Below are 22,978 nucleotides of genomic sequence, written 5' to 3'. Positions count from 1 at the left end.
ACACCTCTCCGCCTCTCTATCCTTTTTTCCTCAAAGACATTCTTAAAAACCTACCTCTTTGACTAAGCCTTTGGCCATCTGCCCTAATAACTGCTGTGTGGCTCAATGTCAAGTTTTACTTTATAATGTTCCATTTAAAGGTGCTGTATAAATACAAGTTACTATTGTAGTTACATGAAAAAAGAGACACAAAGAGTGGTTAGATACAAAGAACATGTGAGTATGTGTGCACGCATGTGTGGGAGAAACGGGGGATAGATGTAAAAGGAGAAGACACATAAAAAGTTGTGAGGGAATAAGACAGAGATCCAGAGAGAAAATGTGAAGCCAAAATTTAATTTTTCTTGATATTAACTATTTTGTGAGTTGACCATCTGAGTAAAAGGTGAATATGGAGTTATGATTATATTTTTCCCATAGCTTTATACACAACTGTGAGCAATTTTCAATGGAGGTTGAATGATTCAGCTAATATTTTAAATGTTACACATGCTCCTAGAATGTAACTAGAAATTACACATAGTTATTACATTTACAATATTGAAATGATAAATTTGGAACTAATTTGGTAAACAATCATTTGGCTTCTCTGTTCATGAAACAGTCTGTTTGATTTCATAAAATGTTGACTATCTTCCCCTCAGATTTTTCTTAGCAGGCCTTCCTCTTCAGGTAGCTCCCTTCACCCTGTTAATGATGAGGTGGTCAGTGAATGGCTCCTTGGCAGCTTTCAGTGTTACATCATTATCAGCTGAGAGGTTGTGCATTTGCAACAGCAGAAACTATCAAATCTAAAAAAGGTGCTGAACACAATGCTTGGGCAGGGATGATAACACTCTTTCATTGTGTACGTCTGAGACACAAGCACTGTCGACTATAGGCTCCAGAACCATTACAACATTTTGTTTCTCCCTTTGCTATGACACATCTTAAATGGCATGAAATAAGATCTAATGTACTGAATCAGCTGCATGCACTGTCAGTATATTTTAGGTCATATATTCCCCCTTGGGAAGCCTTTGGCAGTCCAGACAATGTGCGCCCTATATATTCTCTATCCCAGAGCCATAAAGAAGAAAAAAATTGTCTGCTTCTCTCTTATTTTTATTAAGAATTTCCCCATGTAAATAAATCAGCTGCCGGCAGTACTAGAAAGCTGCTGCAGTTTTGTTGTTGATATCTGGTACCAAATTAAACCTGCATCATTTGCACTTTATAAAAATGTGCTTGCTTTGCTTTAGTGTTTTTCATTAAACTTATATTTCTTTGTTCTATCTTCATGAGTAATTTTGTGGAAAGCACTAATAATTAAGGTACTTAATTTTTGCCTTTTCATTTTCTGTGAGCTTACTAGTAAATTTCGTTATTTATTCTTGAGATGTGGGTGTCACTAGCTAGGCCAGCATTTATTGCGCATCCCTAATTGTCCTTGAGAAGGTGGTGCTGAGCCGTCTTCTTGAACTGCAGCCCATTTAGTGTAAGATACCAGAAAATTAAATCTTGCTGAAAATCATTGGAGAAAAATTCTGTTTCATATTTTCCAGGGAAAAATCTGGAGGTAAAAGTCAGTGGTACATTAAGTATTTATCAGAAACCCTTGGGTGCATTATTTGATTATTCATATTTATTTAGATCGTTTATAGTACAGAATCACTTGAAAAAGCAGTTCTATGAGCTACAGTGTTCATCTTTTTGCTGATTCACCTGCACTGAGTGTCCCAGCATTGGGGAAGTTGAGCAGTTGCATGGAGCAGTGGCTAGCACATATTCCAAACAAAGTCAGCTCTCTCAACACTAACAAGTAACACCAGTTGCTGGAGCAGCATGGGATGTCGAAATCACTGAACAATATGTGAACAGAAGCAGAAAGGCTTAAAAATTCAGAAAAGGAGGCAGTGGCATTTGGCCATCGCTGCTAACACTTCTAATTATGCAGCGAATCATACTGTGTGGAAAAGGAAAGCAGGGAGAATGTAAGTTTGCAGTTTCAATTCCTAGATCTGTAATAATACAAATGCAATAAAATCTCTATTTATCATAACATAAAGGGGGTAAATTGATGGAGTAATTTGGTTTCTATGTGCTACTATAAAGAGGTTGTTTGTCTCTCCCATATATTTTTTCAAATTACTTTTTCTGTTTAATTTTTATTTTCATTATACAAATATATTCATGCTGTTGGACAGTTTGCTGGAGAGAAAATGACACACACCAGACACATTTCCCCATTCAATTGAGGGAGATGCATAGGTAAATATCTTATGGTACATGCAAAGATGGAAAGATTTCAGGAAATGATGGAAATTGAAAAATTGTCCATCTTTCAGCTTAAAAGGAACCTCAGCAAAAAATAAAATAAAGAAGCTAATATGTCAATATTTTAAAAATTACATTTTGCAAGCCAAAGGGCTGCTTGTGTTTCAACTGCATATTTCATCATTCACAATACAGATTGCCCATCAGATTTATTATTTTATGTTCACTTCTTTCCATGTAATCTTTATTACTCTGTTCCCAAAGCTCTCTCTTTTCTGCAATTAGCTGTTTGGGGAAAAAAGCATATCATTTTCTTTCCCTGTTAAGTTCCCGTTGATGGCATGCACCATCAAATTTTACTCTTCAACAAAGGAAACCATACCAAATCACAGTGAATGATTCTTTGTGATTCATCAATCCCAACCAGCTTTAGTTCTCCATCTATATTATATATAAAATACATATTTAACTGTGGTGAGAAATGGAGTTGATTGCATAAATTGATTGAATTTCAATTTTGTGGCAATCTTGAAATTTACTGCTGGTATATCTACTTAATGTTAATTGTATCTATATAGTATTGCATGGTGCAAAATGTGAAGCAAATAAAAGGTCTGTTTCAGAATAGAACCTCTTTTTCAAAAATGGAACCTACTGATGTGACTCAAATTTTTTGTTGCAAAATTTTTTAAGAACTGATTTTTTTCCAAAGTAGTCAGGACTAGGGTTGCCACATGTGATTAAAGGTATTCCTGAAGGTTTCATCACATGACTTGCCCTCTCTAGTCAGCCAACGCATCCATCTTTGTAACGTACTGCCTACCACGCCAATTTGAAGGCAAAAAGATGCATTACCCAATTGGATGATGCGTGACTGCCAGCCAAACATCCTTTTTTCCCTCCATTTTCAATATTTCTATCTGGTAAAGAAAATGTTCAAAGGAAATGACAAAATGAAACAATATTTTTAATGTCCCAATGATTTTTCTCCAGCAATGCACACAGCATTGCCCTGGAGATTGATCTTCAATTCATGGAGACTCCAGGCCAATACTGGAGGGTTGGCAACTCTTGTCAGGACCAAATTACTTCCAGCATTGAGCTATTTAGCATAATATGCCACATTTAGAAAAATAAAAAAAATATTGCACAAAAGGAGGCCATTCAGCCCATTATAGCTATGCCGCTGGAAAAAAAGAGCTATCCAGTCTAATCTCAAAAGGGAGTCAAGAGTTATGGGGGGCAGACAAGAAAATGGACTTAAGGCCACAATCAGATCAGCCATGATCTTATTGGGTGATAGAGCAGACTTGATGGGCCAAATGCCTATTCCTGCTCCTATTTCTTATGAACTTATTTCCAGCTCTTGGTCTGTAGCCCTGTAGATTGTAGCATTTCATCCACATATCCAAGTAGTATTTTCAAAATATGATGAAGGTTTCTGCCTCTACCATCCATTCAGGCAGTGAGGTCCAGACCCCATCACCCTCTGGATGATAAAGTTTCTCCTCAGCACCCTTTATTCATTCTGCCAATTACTTAACATTTATGCTTCCTGGTTACTGATATCTCTGCTAAGGGAAATAGGCCCATCCTATCCACGCTACTAAACCTCTCATCATTTTATACACCTCAATTATATCTCCCCTCCGCCTCCTTTTTCCAATGGAAACAACCCTAGAGCCCATCCAATCTTTCTTCATAGCTATATATCTTCTATATACCTGGCAACGTACTTTTAAATCTCCTCTGTACTCTCTCTAGTGCAATCACATCCTTTTTGTATCTTTTTTTTAAACAGGTATTTTTAATTAAATTTAATTGAAAGGATATATTTTATAAAAACAAAATAATTATAGGTCACCACCTAATACCAAAATCAATATTTATTTTAAAAAAGAGACATGCTGTCTTTGCATTAAAAATGCTAGATAATGGTTTCAATTTATAAAATTCTCCTTGGTGCCCAGATAAAGTGATTGTGTACACCATTTAGTTTTAAAATTATCTTTCAGAAAAAAACTGTGTGCATACTAAAAATAAATTGATGATAAATCAATGGGATGCAATTAAGGATGCTAACTTGACAGGAATCAAATTGCACAGGATTCTCAGTCATGAACTTCAAATTAATTAAAAATATTAAGAGAGAGTGAGAGAGCAGACTCAAATCCAGAGTGAAAGATACCCTATGCCCTAAAGAAAGAGAAAGGGAACAATCCAGAAAAGTTGGGGTGGTGGTGGGGGGGGGGAAATCACACTTTGGGAGAGAGAGAGAGAGAGTAGCATTTGTGGCATGTGTCAAAAGATATTCAATGTGCCTGAAGGGAGACAAAATGTCCTTCACAGTGTAGGTGAGAATGATGAGTAATAGGTAGGCATTCAAATGCACCAGAAGCATCCACATTGTTTTGGAAGCTGTAAAGGGAGAGATTCTAGGAGAATCATTAATAGCTTGTATGAGGGATAAGGTTTCCAATATTGCTGAGTCCACTTTGATAGAATCTTGGCTGCAGCCTTTATTTTAAAGACATACTGCAAAGAAGCTCTTGGTAATGATGCAAGTGCAGCAATTACAGACTGTAACTTGATAGGATGTTAGCAGATCATATGAAGCTTCCTGCATGCTAAATGGAGTAAGGAGGCAGACACCATGAACCTGATCTTAAGTCCATGTAAGAAAATGTGTTTTTAATTAGTCAAATTCTAGGCCCATAGTTCCACAATAAGTGGAGAAAAACAGGCTTTTGTTTTTTTTGATGTTTACATGAGAAATTTTCCAAACAACCTGTCCAAAAAAACATGCGGGTCAGTTGTGCAATTGCCACCAGGGACAGATGGAAAAGCAGGGGTTAAGGTTTAGCAAATGTTATGAGAATGGTGTGGTACACCATTGCAGTTCGGCAGAGGCAGTTGATTGCATCCTTTAAAGTGGAAATGTCAAGAACAGCAAGCAGGCAGCAGACAATACTGGGAAGAGTGCAGAAAGCAGTTAAATTTGATGGGGAGGAATCACCGGTATGCACGTTTTGGAGCATAGGAAATAAAAGGATGGAAAATCAGCACAGAAAAAAATTACAATAAATGGAGCAGATATAAGGGCTGAAAAGATAGAAGAAAAATGTAGTGACAAAGAAACTCCTGAACGAGAGAGACTATAGTGATAAACACAAACCTAAGTGTAGGAGAATGGGAACTAAGAGAGTGATGGATAGTGAGAATGTGTAAGAGAAGCTGAGACACAGGACTGGTGACAGCACAGAAACAGAGAGGAAAAACAAAAGAGGAGGGAGTAGAAGAGGATATAATCAAAAGTGAAGAAGTGATTTATCATTACCAGTAACTTTGGAAGGGTGTAAGAAGTTGAAAGTTTTATGATGGGCTCAGCCTGAAAACAAATTACAAAATACAAATAAACCTTGAAGGAAGACATATGCATAGGACAAGCATGTAAGCAGGCTTCCTGTGTTCCGACCATTATTTTGTAGATGTTTGCATCTACAATCACTAGATAGAATTATAGAATGGTCACGGCCGAGAAGGAGGCTGTTCAGCCCATCATGTCTGTTGCTGGACTCTGAAGGAACAATTCACCTAATGCCACTCCCCTGCCTTTTCTTTATTGCCCTGCAAATTTTTCTTTTTCAGATGATGAATGATCCAATTCTCTTTTGAAAGTCTCAATAGAACCTGCCTCAACCACACTCTCAGGCAGTGCATTCCAGATCTTAACCACTTGCTGTGTGAAGTTTTTTTCTTTATGTTGCCATTGCTTCTTTTACCAACTGCCTTTAATTTGTCCTCTGCTTCTTGATCCTTCCACCAATGGGAACAGTTTCCCTCTATCTACTCTGTCCAGACCTCTGATGATTTTGAACACCTCTACCAAATCTTCTCTCAACCTCCCCTTCTCCAAGGAAAACAGTACAGATTTCTCCAATCTTTCTACATAACTGAACTCCCTCATCCCTGGAACCATTCTTGTGAATCTTTTCTGCACTTTCTCTGACACCTTCACATCCTTCCTAAAGTGTGGTGCCCAGAACTGGATGCAGTACTCCAGATGAGGTAGAACCAGTGTTTTGTACAGGTTTAACATAATTTCCTTGCTTTTTCATTCTATGTCCCTATTGATAAAGCCTAGGATGCCATATGCTTTATTAGCCACTCTAAACCTGTCCTGCTGCCTTCAATGATTTATGCACATATATACATAGGTCCCTCTGCTCCAGGGTGACCAACTTTCACAGTGGAAATAAAGGGACAGCCTCTGCCATGAAGGTCCACACGAGCTGAGGTGGGGGTCGGTAGGTGCTGCCAGAGCTGGATGGGTGGTGGGGAGGGGAATGGGGATGGGCGGTTGGTCAGGGTTGTTAGAGTGTGCAAACAGGAGGAGAGCAAGTACTCTGCATGCATGAAATTTGAAGCTCCTAATTGCGGGGCAAACGACATCCCAGCACAATTCAACAGGAAAACAGACACATATACGGGATGATCCCATAAAGTCAGGGACAGTTGATCATCCTGCCCTGCTCATCTGTGTTCCTTCTACCAAAATGAATCACTTCACACTTCTGTGTTAAATTTCATTGGCTACCTGTCCACCCATTCCTGTATATGCCCCTTTTAAGTTCTATACTATCCTCCTCATGGTTCATAATGCTTTCAAATTTTGTGTTACCCACAAAGTTTGAAATTGTGCCCTCTACACCAAGGTTGAAGGAGGTTGCTGTTGTTTTTTTGTTTTAGCAAGCAATCCTCAAATTTCTAAAAGTTAAACATAGACAGCTTACCTCCATTTAGGTGGATTATTCCATGAGAGTCAATGAGTGCAATTCCACCTACTTGCCTTGTATGTTACTGTGTCTTACAATGAGTAGTTATTAATGATTAAGGCTTTCAATGACATTTTGCACTATCCACCAAAAAGATCTGCACCCAAACACAAATGCAAAACCCTAGAGAAGCTGGAAATCTGAAATGAGAACAGAAAATGTGAGAAGTACTCAGTAGGTCAGGGAGGCTCTGTGGAGAGAGAAACTGAGATAATGTTTCTGACCAATGACTTTCATCACTGAATGCAATCTGATCTCACCCTCTGCTCACAAGTCTGTTGTGTGGCACTGTATCAAATGCCTTTTGAAAATCCATATACACTACATCATCAGCTTCATCCACGCCAACCTTCTGTTACCTCCTCAAAAAAACTCCAAGTTAGTGAAACATAATTTTCCCTTTAATGAATCCATGCTGGCTTTCCTTCATTATCCTGCACTTGCCTAAGTGACTGTTGATTTGTCCTGAACAATTGTTTCCAGGAGACATAAATTGTGTGAAAAAGCAGATATATCCATGAGTGATTAAGAGGCAACTATTTTAAGTAGGGCATATTCAGAAAGAGAAGGAAGAGAAATGACTGGGAAGAGAAAGGGAAAAACGAATTTAAAATTTAAAAAAAAGTCTCTCTGCTGAAGACAACTCCTGCCACGCAGGCGCCGAGCACTTCCTTATTTTGCCATGTGACCGGCATCTGTCCGCGACGTCGCGAGGCGGGGCGGCGCGCGGTGGGTGTGGCATAGGGGCGGGGCGAGAGCGAGCGCACAGTGGAAAAGGGGCGGAGTGAAAGAAAGCGCACCGGGAGGGGCCGCGGGGCGAGTAGGAGAGGGAGGAGAGCGGAGGGGCGGGGTGAGTAGGAGGGGGCGGGGCTAGAGGGAGAGTACATGAGGAAGGAGCTGAGAGAGGAGAGCAGCAGGGCGAGGCGGGGCCAGAGGGTGTTCGGCGGGGCAGGGTGAGAAGGGGCGGGGCGAGGAGAGTACGGTAGGAAGGGGCGGGGCGAGGAGAGAGAGTACGGTAGGAAGGGGCGGGGCGAGAGGGAGAGTACGGTAGGAAGGGGCGGGGCGAGAGGGAGAGTACGGTAGGAAGGGGCGGGGCGAGAGGGAGAGTACGGTAGGAAGGGGCGGGGCGAGAGGGAGAGTACGGTAGGAAGGGGCGGGGCGAAAGGGAGAGTACAGTAGGAAGGGGCGGGGCGAGGAGAGCAAACAGCCAACCCCCACCCTGCGCGAGACTCCGAGACAAAAACTAACCGACAGCCAAGCGCGAGCCGGAGACGCAGGACGCGCGTGCGCGAGGGAACCCGGCTGCCGCTGCCGCCCCGGAGCGTCCGTGCGAGCGCCACTGATTAATCTGGTCTCGTATTGTTTCTCTCCCCATCCCCCCCACCTCCTTTCTTCATGTAAAAAAACACTCCATCGGCTCCATCAATAACATCACCACCTGGCTGGACCACCACCACCCCACTCCTCGCTCCTATTTCTCCGTGAAGGATGCCCGATCAAATCTCGGTGTCGGAGTTTATAGCCGAGACGACGGAAGATTACAACTCGCCGACTACATCCAGCTTCACCACCAAACTGCTCAACTGCAGGAACACGGCGACCCTGCTCGAGGAGGTAAGGGAAGCAAGTAATCAAATAGCGGCCAACAAAAAAAGACACCCGGGACAGGAAGGAAGAGACTAAGGGAGAGGGCACAGGGCTGGCGCGGTCGGGGAGGGAGAGGTGGGGGGGGAGAGAGAGAGGTTTTGGGGGTGGGGGGCATGGAGAAAGGCAGCCATCTATCATACACCGCACGGTGCTTCTCTCTCTCTCTCTCTCTCTACCTCCCAATGTACGCCTTACATTCATATCCTCCAGTTTAAGAGTGCGTATTTTCCTGTTGCATAATTCAAGTGTCGGAGCGGCAGTGTGAGCTTTGCCAGCCGATTCTGGTCGGCAAGCTGCTGGTTGGAGTAGCTGTTTCATTTCCATCAGCCCCCCCTTATTACTCATTTCACCCCCACTTATTACTCATTTCACCCCCACTTATTACTCATTTCACCCCCACTTATTACTTATTCCCCCCCCCCTTATTCCTCTTCTTCCCCCCTAATTCTCTTCTTCCCCCTTATTCTCTTCTTCCCCCTTATTCTCTTCTTCCCCCCTTCTTCCCCCCCTTATTCTTCCCCCCATATTCTTCCCCCGTTATTCTTTTTCTTCTTCCCCCGTTATTCTTCTTCTTCTTCCCCCTTATTCTTCTTCTTCCCCCCTTATTCTTCTTCTTCCCCCCTTATTCTTCTTCTTCCCCCCCTTATTCTTCTTCTTCTCCCTTATTCTTCTTCTTCCCCCTTATTATTCTTCTTCCCCTTCTTCTTCTTCTTCTCCCTTATTCTTCTTCTTCCCCCTTATTCTTCTTCTTCCCCCCTTATTCTTCTTCTTCCCCCCTTATTCTTCTTCTTCCCCCCTTATTCTTCTTCTTCCCCCCTTATTCTTCTTCTTCCCCCTTATTCTTCTTCTTCCCCCTTATTCTTCTTCTTCCCCCCCTTATTCTTCTTCTTCCCCCCTTATTCTTCTTCTTCCCCCCTTATTCTTCTTCTTCCCCCCCCTTATTCTTCTTCTTCCCCCTCCTTATTCTTCTTCTTCCCCCTCCTTATTCTTCTTCTTCCCCGTCCTTATTCTTCTTCTTCCCCGTCCTTATTCTTCTTCTTTCCCCTCCTTATTCTATTTCTTCCCCCTCCTTATTATTCTTCTTCCCCCCTTATTCTTCTTCTTCCCCCCCTTATTCTTCTTCTTCCCCCTTATTATTCTTCTTCCCCCCCATATTCTTCTTCTTCCCCCCCATATTCTTCTTCTTCCCCCCCTTATTCTTCTTCTTCCCCCCTTATTCTTCTTCTTCCCCCCCTTATTCTTCTTCTTCCCCCCTTATTCTTCTTCTTCCCCCCCTTATTCTTCTTCTATCCCCCCTTATTCTTCTTCTATCCCCCCTTATTCTTCTATCCCCCCTTATTCTTCTTCTATCCCCCCTTATTCTTCTTCTATCCCCCCTTATTCTTCTTCTATCCCCCCTTATTCTTCTTCTATCCCCCCTTATTCTTCTATCCCCCCTTATTCTTCTTCTATCCCCCCTTATTCTTCTTCTATCCCCCTTATTCTTCTTCTATCCCCCCTTATTCTTCTTCTATCCCCCCTTATTCTATCCCCCCTTATTCTTCTTCTATCCCCCCTTATTCTTCTTCTTCCCCCCTTCTTCTATCCCCCCTTATTCTTCTTCTATCCCCCCTTATTCTTCTTCTATCCCCCCTTATTCTTCTTCTATCCCCCCTTATTCTTCTTCTATCCCCCCTTATTCTTCTTCTTTCCCCCCTTATTCTTCTTCTATCTCCCCTTATTCTTCTTCTATCCCCCCTTATTCTTCTTCTATCCCCCCTTATTCTTCTTCTATCCCCCCTTATTCTTCTTCTATCCCCCCTTATTCTTCTTCTATCCCCCCTTATTCTTCTTCTATCCCCCTTATTCTTCTTCTATCCCCCCTTATTCTTCTTCTATCCCCCTTATTCTTCTTCTTCCCCCCTTATTCTTCTTCTATCCCCCCTTATTCTTCTTCTATCCCCCCTTATTCTTCTTCTATCCCCCCTTATTCTTCTTCTATCCCCCCTTATTCTTCTTCTATCCCCCCTTATTCTTCTTCTATCCCCCCTTATTCTTCTTCTATCCCCCTTATTCTTCTTCTATCCCCCTTATTCTTCTTCTTCCCCTTATTCTCTTCTTCCCCCTTATTCTTCTTCTGCCCTCCTTATTCTTCTTCTTACCCCCCTTAATTCTTCTTCTTACCCCCCTTATTCTGTCTTCTTCCCCCCCTTATTCTTCTTCTTCCCCCCTTATTCTTCTTCTTCCCCCCCTATTCTTCTTCTTCCCCCCTTATTCTTCTTCTTCCCCCCCTTATTCTTCTTCTTCCCCCCTTATTCTTCTTCTTCCCTCCCTTATTCTTCTTCTTCCCCCCTTATTCTTCTTCTTCCCCCCCTTATTCTTCTTCTTCCCCCCTTATTCTTCTTCTTCCCCCCCTTATTCTTCTTCTTCCCCCCCTTATTCTTCTTCTTCCCCCCTTATTCTTCTTCTCCCCCCTTATTCTTCTTCTTCCCCCCCTTATCTTCTTATCCCCCTTATTCTTCTTCTTACCCCCCTTATTCTTCTTCTTATCCCCCTTATTCTTCTTCTTATCCCCCTTATTCTTCTTCTTATCCCCCCTTATTCCTCTTCTTATCCCCCACTTATCCCCTCTTATTCCCCCCCCACTTATCCCTCTTATTCCCACCCCACTTATCCCTCTTATTCCCCCCCACGTATCCCTCTTATTCCCCCCCGACGTATTCCTCTTATTCCCCCCGACGTATTCCTCTTATTCCCCCACCGACGTATTCCTCTTATTCCCCCCCACGTATTCCTCTTATTCCCCCCCCACGTATTCCTCTTATTCCCCCCCACGTATTCTCTTATTCCCCCCCACGTATTCCTCTTATTCCCCCCCCACGTATTCCTCTTATTCCCCCCCCACGTATTCCTCTTATTCCCCCCCCACGTATTCCTCTTATTCCCCCCCCACGTATTCCTCTTATTCCCCCCCACGTATTCCTCTTATTCCCCCCCCACGTATTCCTCTTATTCCCCCCCACGTATTCCTCTTATTCCCCCCCCACGTATTCCTCTTATTCCCCCCCCACGTATTCCTCTTATTCCCCCCCCACGTATTCCTCTTATTCCCCACCCACGTATTCCTCTTATTCCCCCCCCACGTATTCCTCTTATTCCCCCCCCCGTATTCCTCTTATTCCCCCCCCACGTATTCCTCTTATTCCCCCCCCACGTATTCCTCTTATTCCCCCCCACGTATTCCTCTTATTCCCCCCCCCACGTATTCCTCTTATTCACCCCCCACGTATTCCTCTTATTCCCCCCCACGTATTCCTCTTATTCCCCCCCCACGTATTCCTCTTATTCCCCCCCCACGTATTCCTCTTATTCCCCCCCACGTATTCCTCTTATTCCCCCCCCACGTATTCCTCTTATTCCCCCCCCACGTATTCCTCTTATTCCCCCCCCACGTATTCCTCTTATTCCCCCCCCACGTATTCCTCTTATTCCCCCCCCACGTATTCCTCTTATTCCCCCCCCACGTATTCTCTTATTCCCCCCCCACGTATTCCTCTTATCCCCCCCCCCACGTATTCCTCTTATTCCCCCCCACGTATTCCTCTTATTCCCCCCCCGCGTATTCCTCTTATTCCCCCCGCGTATTCCTCTTATTCCCCCCCGCCTTATTCCTCTTACTCCCCCCCGCCTTATTCCTCTTACTCCCCCCCCTTATTCCTCTTACTCCCCCCCCCTTATTCCTCTTACTCCCCCCCACTTATTCCTCTTACTCCCCCCCCTTATTCCTCTTACTCCCCCCCCATATTCCTCTTACTCACCCCCTTATTCCTCTTACTCACCCCCACCCCCTTATTCCTCTTACTCACCACCCCCCTAATTCCTCTTATTCCTCTTACTCACCACCCCCCTAATTCCTCTTACTCCCCTTACTCACCACCCCCCTAATTCCTCTTACTCCCCCCCCCCCCCCTTATTCCTCTTACTCCACCCCCCCCCTTATTCCTCTTACTCCCCCCCCTTATTCCTCTTACTCCCCCCCCTTATTCCTCTTACTCCCCCCCCTTATTCCTCTTACTCCCCCCCCCCCCCCCCTATTCCTCTTACTCCCCCCTTATTCCCCCCCCCCCGTATTCTTCTCTCTCTCTCTCTCCCTCTCTCTTTCCCCCTCTCCCCCTCCCCCGGTATTCTTCTTATTCTCCTCCCACCCTCGTTCCTCTTATTCTCCTCCCCTGTCCTTCCTCTTATTCTCCTCCCACCTTGTTCCTCTTATTCTCCTCCCCCCCCCCCACCCTGTTCCTCTTATTCTCCTCCCCCACCTTGTTCCTCTTATTCTCCTTCCCCCCTTGTTCCTCTTATTCATCTCCCCCCCTTGTTCCTCTTATTCTCCTCCCCCCCACACCGTTCCTCTTATTCTCTCCCCCCTCCGCCACCCCCTCCCTTCCTCTGTCTCACCCCTCCCGCCTCCCCCTCACTCCCTCTGCCTCCCCCCTCACTCCCTCTGCCTCCCCCTCACTCCCTCTGCCTCCCCCTCACTCCCTCTGCCTCCCCCTCACTCCCTCTGCCTCCCCCTCACTCCCTCTGCCTCCCCTCACTCCCTCTGCCTCCCCCTCACTCCCTCTGCCTCCCCCTCACTCCCTCTGCCTCCCCCTCACTCCCTCTGCCTCCCCCTCACTCCCTCTGCCTCCCCCTCACTCCCTCTGCCTCCCCCTCACTCCCTCTGCCTCCCCCTCACTCCCTCTGCCTCCCCCTCACTCCCTCTGCCTCCCCCTCACTCCCTCTGCCTCCCCCTCACTCCCTCTGCCTCCCCCTCACTCCCTCTGCCTCCCCCTCACTCCCTCTGCCTCCCCCTCACTCCCTCTGCCTCCCCCTCACTCCCTCTGCCTCCCCCCTCACTCCCTCTGCCTCCCCCTCACTCCCTCTGCCTCCCCCCTCACTCCCTCTGCCTCCCCCCTCACTCCCTCTGCCTCCCCCCTCACTCCCTCTGCCTCCCCCCTCACTCCCTCTGCCTCCCCCTCACTCCCTCTGCCTCCCCCTCACTCCCTCTGCCTCCCCCTCACTCCCTCTGCCTCCCCCCTCACTCCCTCTGCCTCCCCCCTCACTCCCTCTGCCTCCCCCTCACTCCCTCTGCCTCCCCCTCACTCCCTCTGCCTCCCCCCTCACTCCCTCTGCCTCCCCCCTCACTCCCTCTGCCTCCCCCCTCACTCCCTCTGCCTCCCCCCTCACTCCCTCTGCCTCCCCCCTCACTCCCTCTGCCTCCCCCCTCACTCCCTCTGCCTCCCCCCTCACTCCCTCTGCCTCCCCCCTCACTCCCTCTGCCTCCCCCCTCACTCCCTCTGCCTCCCCCCTCACTCCCTCTGCCTCCCCCCTCACTCCCTCTGCCTCCCCCCTCACTCCCTCTGCCTCCCCCCTCACTCCCTCTGCCTCCCCCCTCACTCCCTCTGCCTCCCCCCTCACTCCCTCTGCCTCCCCCCTCACTCCCTCTGCCTCCCCCCTCACTCCCTCTGCCTCCCCCCTCACTCCCTCTGCCTCCCCCCTCACTCCCTCTGCCTCCCCCCTCACTCCCTCTGCCTCCCCCCTCACTCCCTCTGCCTCCCCCCTCACTCCCTCTGCCTCCCCCCTCACTCCCTCTGCCTCCCCCCTCACTCCCTCTGCCTCCCCCCTCACTCCCTCTGCCTCCCCCCTCACTCCCTCTGCCTCCCCCCTCACTCCCTCTGCCTCCCCCCTCACTCCCTCTGCCTCCCCCCTCACTCCCTCTGCCTCCCCCCTCACTCCCTCTGCCTCCCCCCTCACTCCCTCTGCCTCCCCCCTCACTCCCTCTGCCTCCCCCCTCACTCCCTCTGCCTCCCCCCTCACTCCCTCTGCCTCCCCCCTCACTCCCTCTGCCTCCCCCCTCACTCCCTCTGCCTCCCCCCTCACTCCCTCTGCCTCCCCCCTCACTCCCTCTGCCTCCCCCCTCACTCCCTCTGCCTCCCCCCTCACTCCCTCTGCCTCCCCCCTCACTCCCTCTGCCTCCCCCCTCACTCCCTCTGCCTCCCCCCTCACTCCCTCTGCCTCCCCCCTCACTCCCTCTGCCTCCCCCCTCACTCCCTCTGCCTCCCCCCTCACTCCCTCTGCCTCCCCCCTCACTCCCTCTGCCTCCCCCCTCACTCCCTCTGCCTCCCCCCTCACTCCCTCTGCCTCCCCCCTCACTCCCTCTGCCTCCCCCCTCACTCCCTCTGCCTCCCCCCTCACTCCCTCTGCAGGCCCTACATTTCCATTGCATTTTAAAATTTTGCCGTGTGCTGTGGTATATTGCCTGAGTCGATGCGGTTTAGTAATGAGCAGAGAAACTTGGAGTGTGCCGTGATTTTTTGTGTATACACATGTCAGCACAAGGATTACAATTTATTTTTCACCCTCCTGTGTTGTTTTGGCTCATTTTGGCAGGCAGATTTATTTATATACCATGGGGTGTTTATGTTGCGGTGATATCTTGGCGTGTGAGTTTTATTATTCTGATGTTTTGCGGTAACATCAATATTTCCCCACATTCCACTTGTTGCTGGTTAATTTTGTAGCATCAATTGGATTTTCTGTCACTGCTAGACAAAAGTCATGCTATGCAATAATTTAAAAATCACTTTTTCCTCCCTGTTTGTTCACTCCCTGTTTACTTTATTTTGAGTTTTACTGCCATTCATGTCATTTTAATGCTGGCGGTGTTCTGGTTGCCTTACAATCTTCATCAACGATGACATGAGTCAAGTTTTTAACAGTTGGTTTCTTCTTGTTGGCTTTTCTTCCATCTCTGAGCTTTTTGAGAGTTGTTATTGGTGCAAAATTGAGGTGGCAGCAGGTCCTTTAGGCCTCACCTTTGCTCAATAATTTCGATTTACAGATTTCTATAAGAAAATTTGGGAGCTAGTTCCAAAGCCTTTATTTGTAATTTTTAAGAACAAATTGATCTTGTATACCTTCCTGTGTCATGCATCATTCCTTCATTTGAGGATGGCAGCTAGCCACTCAGCTTTTTGGATAGTTCAGTTTTTTAACTGGGTGTTGAATGCATGGTATAGGGTGGGCATGCTTCTCGGATTATTTTACCTTTGGGAGAAAGCATCTTGTCTCTATATTTGATGATTAACTAGGCTGAGATGAGGACTGCCAGTGGGGAAGAGTAACTGGATTCCTCCATTCCACAAGATATCATGTCAGCACAATTGCAGGTAGCCCCATTTTACTTATACTATGGAGTATATTTGTTAGGTGTTATGCTGACAGTGTTGTCAATGTAAAATTTAAATAGATCAAATGTTATTTATGTAGTGGCATGTTTAATAGGGAAGATGGTGGCATAGTGCTAATGTCACTGGACTTGTAATCTAGAGGTTCAACCAGGCCAATGATGATATGACACGGGTTCAGATTCCACCATGACAGCTATTGTAATTTAAATTCAATTAATAAACCTGGAATTGCTAGTCCCACAATGGTGACCACGAAATCATCATCGTTGTAAAAACCCATCTGGTTCATTAATGTCTTATAGGGAAGGAAAACTGTTCTTACCTGTCTGGCATACACGTGACTTCAAGTACTGCAGTGTGGTTGACTCTTAACTGTCTTCTGAAATGGCCTAGCAAGCCACTCGGTTGTACCAAACCCCACAAAGTCAAAGGAATGAAACTGTTCAGGCCACCTGGCATTGCCTGAAGCATCAGGAACTGTAACAACAAGCTCAGTCCTGTGGACCCCACAAAGTCTTCATTACAAACATCTGGAGCTGGTGTCAAAATTAGGAGAACTGTCCCAAAGACTAGTTAAGCAACAACCTGACACTGTCATACCTTACAGCCAGTGACCCAGACTCCTCCATTGTCACCCTTGCCTAAGTTCTGTATTTCCACTAGCAGGACAGAGCCACTAGAGGTGGCATCACAGTGGTATACAATTGTGAGGGAGTTGTCCTGGGAGTTCTCAACATTGACTCCAGACCCCTTGAAGATATGGCATCAGGTCAAACATGGGCATGGTAACCTCCTGATTACCACCTACTGAGGCTTCCCCCCCCCCCCCCAGCTGATTCAGTACTCCTCCATGTTGAACGCCATTTGGAAGAAGAACTGATGGTGGGAATTTCATTAGCTAACAGCAAGAGTGGTTCAGTAGCCCCGCTACTGACCAAAGTGCTGTCGAAGGAGTCTTCGTGAGTTCCTGCTGTGCATCTTATAAATGGTACACACTGCCACTGTGCGTCAGTGGTGGAGGGAATGAATGTTTGTGCATGGGTTGCCAATCAAGTGGACTGCTTTGTCCTAGATGATGTCCAGTTTGAGTGTTGTTGGAGCTACACTCATCCAGGCAAGTGGAGAGTATTCATCACACTTTTGACTTTTGGATGGTGGACAGGCTATGGGGAGTCAGGAGGTGAGTTACTTGTCACATGATTCCTAGCCTCTGACCTGCTCTTGTAGCCACAGTATTTATATAGCTAGTTCAGTTTCTGATCAATGGTAACCCCCAGGATGTTGATAGTGGGGGATTCAGCGATGGTAATGCCATTGAATGTCAAGGGGCGATGGTTAGATTCTCTCTTGTTGGAGATGGCCATTGCCTGACACTTGTGTGGTGTGAAAGTTACTTGCCACTTGTCAGCTCAAGCCTGGATATTGTCCATTTCTTGCTACATTTAGACGTGGACTGCTTCAGTATATGAGGGGCCGCGAATGGTGCTGAACATTCTGCAATCATCAGTGAACATATCTGCTTCAGACCTGATGGTGGGAAGGTCATTGAAGCAGCTGAAGATGTTTGGGCTGAGGGCACTACCCTGAGGAATTCTTGCAGTGATGTCCATAAACTAAGACGATTGACCTCCCAACAACCACAACCATTTTCCTTTGTGCTAGGCATGATTCCAACCGAGGGTTTTCCCTGATTCCCATTGGCAGGACTGCAGTTTTGCTCTGGCTCCTTGATGCCATACTCGGTCAAATACTGTCTTGAAGTCAAGGGCAGTCAGTCTCAACTCACCTCGGGAGTTCAGCTCTTTTGTTCATGTTTGAACCAAGGCTGTAATGAGGGCAAGAGCTGAGTGATCCTGGCAGAGCCCAAACTGAGCATCAGTGAGCAGGTTATTTCTAAGCAAGTGCTGCTTGCTAGCACTGTGGATGACCTCTTCCCTTCCATCAGTTTATTGATTGAGAGTAAACTGGTGCGATAATCGGCCGGGTTGGATTTGTCCTGTTTTTTGTGTGCAGGACATACCTGGGCAATTTTCCACGTTGCCAAGTAGATGTCAGTGTTGTAGCTGTACTGGAACAACTTGGCTAGGGGATGGCAAGTTCTGGAGCACAAGTCCTCAGTTGCATTGCTGGAATATTCAGGGCCTGTAGCCTTTGCAGTATCCAATGCCTTCAGCTGTTTCTTGATATCATGTGGAGTGAATCAAATTGACTGAAGCCTGGCATCTGTGAAGCTGGGGACCTCCAGAGGAGGCCAAGATGGATCATCCACTCGGCAGTTCTGGCTGAAGATTGTTGTAAATGCCTTCAGCCTTGTGTTTTGCACAAATGTGCTGGGCTTCCCCCATCATTGAGGATGGGGATATTTGTGGAGCCACTGCCTCCTGAGAGTTGTTTAATCATCCACCACCATTCACGACAGAATGTGGCAGGACTGTAGAACTTAGATCTGATCCGTTGGTTATGGGGCTGCTTAGCTCTGTTGCATGTTGCTTCCATTGTTTGGCATGCAGGTAGTCCTGTGTTGTAGCTTCACCAGATTGATCCCTCATTTTTAGGTATGTCTGGTCCTACTCCTGGCATGCTCTCCTGCATTCTTCATTGAACCAGGGTCGATCCCCTGGCTTGGTGGTAATGGCAGAGTGGGGATATGCTGGGCCATGAGGTTACGGATTGTGGTTGAGTACAATTCTGCTGCTGACAGCCCACAGTCCCTCATGGGTGCCCAGTCGTTAGTTGCCAGATCTGTTTGAAATCTATCTAATTTAGTACGGTGGTAGTGCTACACAACATGATGGAGGGTTTCCTCAATGTGAAGACAGGACTTCATCTCCACAAGTATAATGCGGTGGCCACTCATACCAGTGCTGTCAAGGACAGATGCATCTGTGGCAGGCAGGTTGGCGAGGATGAGGCCAAGTATGTTCCCTCACCACCTGCCGCTGACCCAGTATAGCAGCTATGTCCTTCAGGACTTGGCCAGTTCAGACAGTAATGGATCTACCAAACCCATTGAAGTACCCCACCCAGAGTATATTCTGCACCCTTGCCACCTTCAGTGCTTCCTCCAGGTGGTCAACATGGAGTACTGATTCATCAGCTGAGGGGGAGGGGTGGCTGGAAGGGGAGGTTTGCTTTCCCATCTTTGACCTGATGCCATGAGGTTTCTTGGGACCTGGAGTGTCGATGTTGAGGACTCCCGATTGTATGCCACTGTTCTGCCACGTATGCTGGGACAGGATGGTGATGGTGGTGTCTGGGACATTATCTGTTAGGTACAATTCCGTAAGTATGACTGTCAGTCTGTTGCTTGACGAGATTAACTTCACTTCAATTGAACTTCAACTAGATGTTAGTAAGGAGGACTTTGCAGGGTTGATAGGTAGAATCTGTGCCTAGGTCTGTGTCGACAGTGAGTGGCCAGTCCAGTTTCATTCCTTTGAGACTTTCTAGCTGTTTGATATGTTGTCGGAGGTCACTGGTAACAGTTATTGGCTTAGTACGAAGAGAAGAGTCAATTCTCTCTTAAGTCTAAATTCGCTTTATTCATGTTATTAGATCATTTGCATATATCTTATACATCTGGTTAGATATAGATATGCAGTTTACAGCAGGTAATACAGTTTTATACCTAAACTAGAATCTAAACGCACACCCACTAGGTTTCTCTGACACTCCCTGAGTGGTCACAGAATATAAAAGCTAATACCCGAAAAGGAGAGCTGATGCTGGCACGGCGTTCCGTTCTCTATCTCTTTCGACGTCGTCTCTATGTTGCTGACGTAGGTTCTTCCACTTCCGCGATGGTTGTTCACCGGAGTCTTCGCTGGCACCACGCCCGAGATTCTCCACTCTTATACTGAATCTTATTTCTTCAAGCTGTGCTGTCTCTCTCCTGTTGGTTTAGGCTTGCTTGCCTAGTCTGTGGCATCTTCTCATTGGCTCTGTCCCAAGGACTTGGGTAGCATTACCTCGTTACTCCTTTCCTAAATAAGGACTTGTGTCTTATCACATTCCCTTTGTTTTTCAAGAAACTCAGCTACTTCAGACCGGTTCCAGCCAGCTCAGGCCAGTGACTGGAGTCGGGTTACTTCAGGGCAAAAGTTGCTTTTGCCTGTGTCAGCAGTTTGGCTGCAGCCCCTGGCCAACAGATAGAACTGGGTGGCTTGCTAGGTCATTTCAGAGGGCATTTAAGAGTGAACCATGTGTAGGATGGCAAATTTCCTTCCCTAAAGGACATTAGTGATCCAGATTTTTTTTTATGTGACAACTGACAATGGTTCATGTCCAAATGCTTTATTGAATCAAGTTCCATCATCTGCCTTGGTGGGATTTGAACCTGGGTCCCAAGAGTGGACCTAGATTACTAGTCCAGTGACAATATCACTAAGCCACTGTATGGTCTTGTTCGTGCCTTAGGAAATTTTATACTGTATATACTTGTGTAAATGTTGATCCCCTGTAGACACATGATTTTTGAAGTTGACCTGTGTTGATCAGTGATAGAAACTGAATGGAACTGCTGCAATTGGAAGAGGAAAAGCACAGATGCTCTTCGGTCATCGATTTTTAAATCTCAGCCACTTCTTTCCACTACAGAAATCTGTTCATGGTGAAATGTTAAGTACAATATATATGTAATAATTAAGGCCATGGTGTAAATAAAATGCAACACCATGAAATGGCTGTGAATTTAAAAAGAAAGCAAGAGCACTTTTCTAATTACTTAGTAGCCTAGTAGTGATGTTACCCTTACAGCTGATCACTTTAGAAACGATGAAGCATACGGTGTATATTTTGTCATTTTGAGCTAATTAATTAAAATACAGGTTTAACATTTCTGTTTAGGTCGAGAAACTAATTTTTCATTGTATCCCTCATCGCAAATCAGAACTAGAACTGCTTCCACAATTTGGCTGCTTTTAGGATATTGGACACTTATACTGACTTTACCAATTCTCTTTTGGCAGCCATGACCCCTTTCCATTATGTAATTCTAGCCTATGGCCTTCCATTTGTCATAATTTTGCAGCTATCTGTTTTTTTCTCAATCACTCTGTTGTTCCCCCACTTTTACAGCCTTTGCCCCCAGTGGAGCTCTTGTTCCCACCCAGGCTGCTCCCCTGAAATGGCACAGCTGCCTTGACTGTCCAAAGGGCACATATTTAAGTGTGTCTTGAGTGCAACTGGCATGGAGTTGAAAGGGGGTGTGCGTTGTGAGGAATACAATAGAGAGTCAAAATAGAGAGCATGAAGGTAGTCAGGCTACAGGAGATGCAGGGTTAACAGGTAACTATGAATATGGATGAGAGAGGTTTAGGAAAGACAAGGTAGTGAACTCTGTTGAGAAGGAGGCAAGGGGAGCTGAGCTGGAGATTGAAATCACCAAGGACGAGGCAATGCACTGGATCCCTCTCATTCTTGGACCATGGTAAGCTCCTTCCAATGCTTCTAGATATCCTGATTGCCAGTGCTCCTACCTCCTATACTATATGCAAGACTTTGTGTCATAGCTACTTCCAAAAGTAACTTTTTTTGTCTCACTTAATTAATTTTCTTTAATAGGAACAGAAAGTGCAGGAAATACCCAGGTCAGGCAGCATCTGTGGACAGAGAAACAGAGTTGATGTTTCAGGCCAATAAATTTTCATCAGAACTGGGAAAAATTAGAGATATAATAGGTTTTTAAAGCAAGTATAATCAGGAGTAGAGTTAAATCCTTCTTCTAGGTGTAGACAATGGTATAAGTTTGGGACTCAGCGATAGCTGATACAGTTTAGTTTATTTTAAAACTGAAATTTCTGTTAGCCAAAGGGATATGTGGTTAAATGCGGGTGTATGGAGTTGATCAGCTATGATCTCATTGAATGTTGGAACAGGCTTGAACACCTAAGTAACCCTTTTCACTTCTTATGTTCATACATATTTACAGTTTCATTCAGGATATACTAATCTGGCTTGAGCCCAATTTTTGAAGGACAATAGTTTCACTTATGGGGGGATTGAGAGCATTTTTGCTTGCATCTGTGGTGCATGTAAGATTTTGCTTTATGACAACTGGTTTATTTGAAATAGAATATTTTCCTGAAAGGTAATTTTGTGCTTGACAACCTAACTCATTCAGCCTTGAGGTTGTAAGTTGTGCACTCTGGTAAACCACAGTCTCATTGTGTATTTTAGAATCTGTGGAAGTTGTGCGGATTTTCAAATGATCCTTTACTTGTTACTTAAAATAACTTGTAATAACATTGGACTACAAAGTGCAATAACTGAGAATAGTGATATGGATAAACAATTCTCCTTTATGTTGGGAAGCATATAATCATGAGCTACATCATCCAACTGGTATCCGCCATACCCCAATGTTGTCCGTTAGCAATTCTTCACAGGCAAGAATATAACTGGACTAACCATCGCTAATGGATAGTTTTTAATACTTTTGTTTTTAATTTTAGATTTGACCTTCATTTTCGGTATTCCACTTTTTCAACTGAAGCAGTCCATGTCCAAATGCAGTAAGACCTGGACAATATCTAGGCTTGGGCTGGCAAGTGGCGAGTAACATTAGCGCCACACAAGTGCCAGGCAATAATCATCTCCAAAAAGAGAGAATCTAACCATCACCTCATGACATGCAATGGCATTACCATCACTGAATCCCTCACTATCAACCTCCGGGGGTTGCCATTGGCCAGAAACTGAACTGGACGAGCCATATAAATACTGTTGCTGGAAGAGCAGATCAGAAGCTGGGAGTTCTGCAGCGAGTAACTCGCTTCCTGACTCCCCAGTACCTGTCCACCATCTACAAGGCACAAATCAGAAGTGTGTTGGAATGCTCTCCATTTGCATGTGCAGTTCCAGCAACACTCAAGAAGCTGGACACCATCCAGGACAAAGCCTGCTTGATTGGCACTCCATCCACCACCATCAACATTCACTCCCTCCACCATCGATGCACAGTGGCAGCAGTGTATACCATCCACAAGATACACTGCAGCAACTCGCCAAAGGTCCTTCGACAGCACCTTCCAAACT

The 22,978-nt window shown here is 45.8% G+C and overlaps 1 protein-coding gene across 2 annotated transcripts in view; it reads left to right on the top strand.

Moving 5' to 3' along the window:
• LOC144679523 (arf-GAP with SH3 domain, ANK repeat and PH domain-containing protein 1-like) overlaps positions 1-22,978 on the top strand; it is a 346,344-nt gene that overhangs the window by 16,286 nt on the left and 307,080 nt on the right. For both annotated transcript variants that reach the window (XM_078539997.1, XM_078539998.1), the window contains exon 3: positions 8,579-8,705. In XM_078539997.1, the coding sequence (XP_078396123.1) occupies positions 8,579-8,705 (127 nt within the window). The remainder of the gene's footprint in view (positions 1-8,578; positions 8,706-22,978) is intronic.

Source organism: Cetorhinus maximus, chromosome 4 (assembly GCF_964194155.1).
Source record: "Cetorhinus maximus chromosome 4, sCetMax3.hap1.1, whole genome shotgun sequence".
In the NCBI taxonomy this organism is placed as follows: Eukaryota; Metazoa; Chordata; class Chondrichthyes; order Lamniformes; family Cetorhinidae; genus Cetorhinus; species Cetorhinus maximus.
The sequence above is the reverse complement of the archived record's forward strand: the minus strand, read 5'-3'. Positions and strand labels throughout refer to the sequence as shown.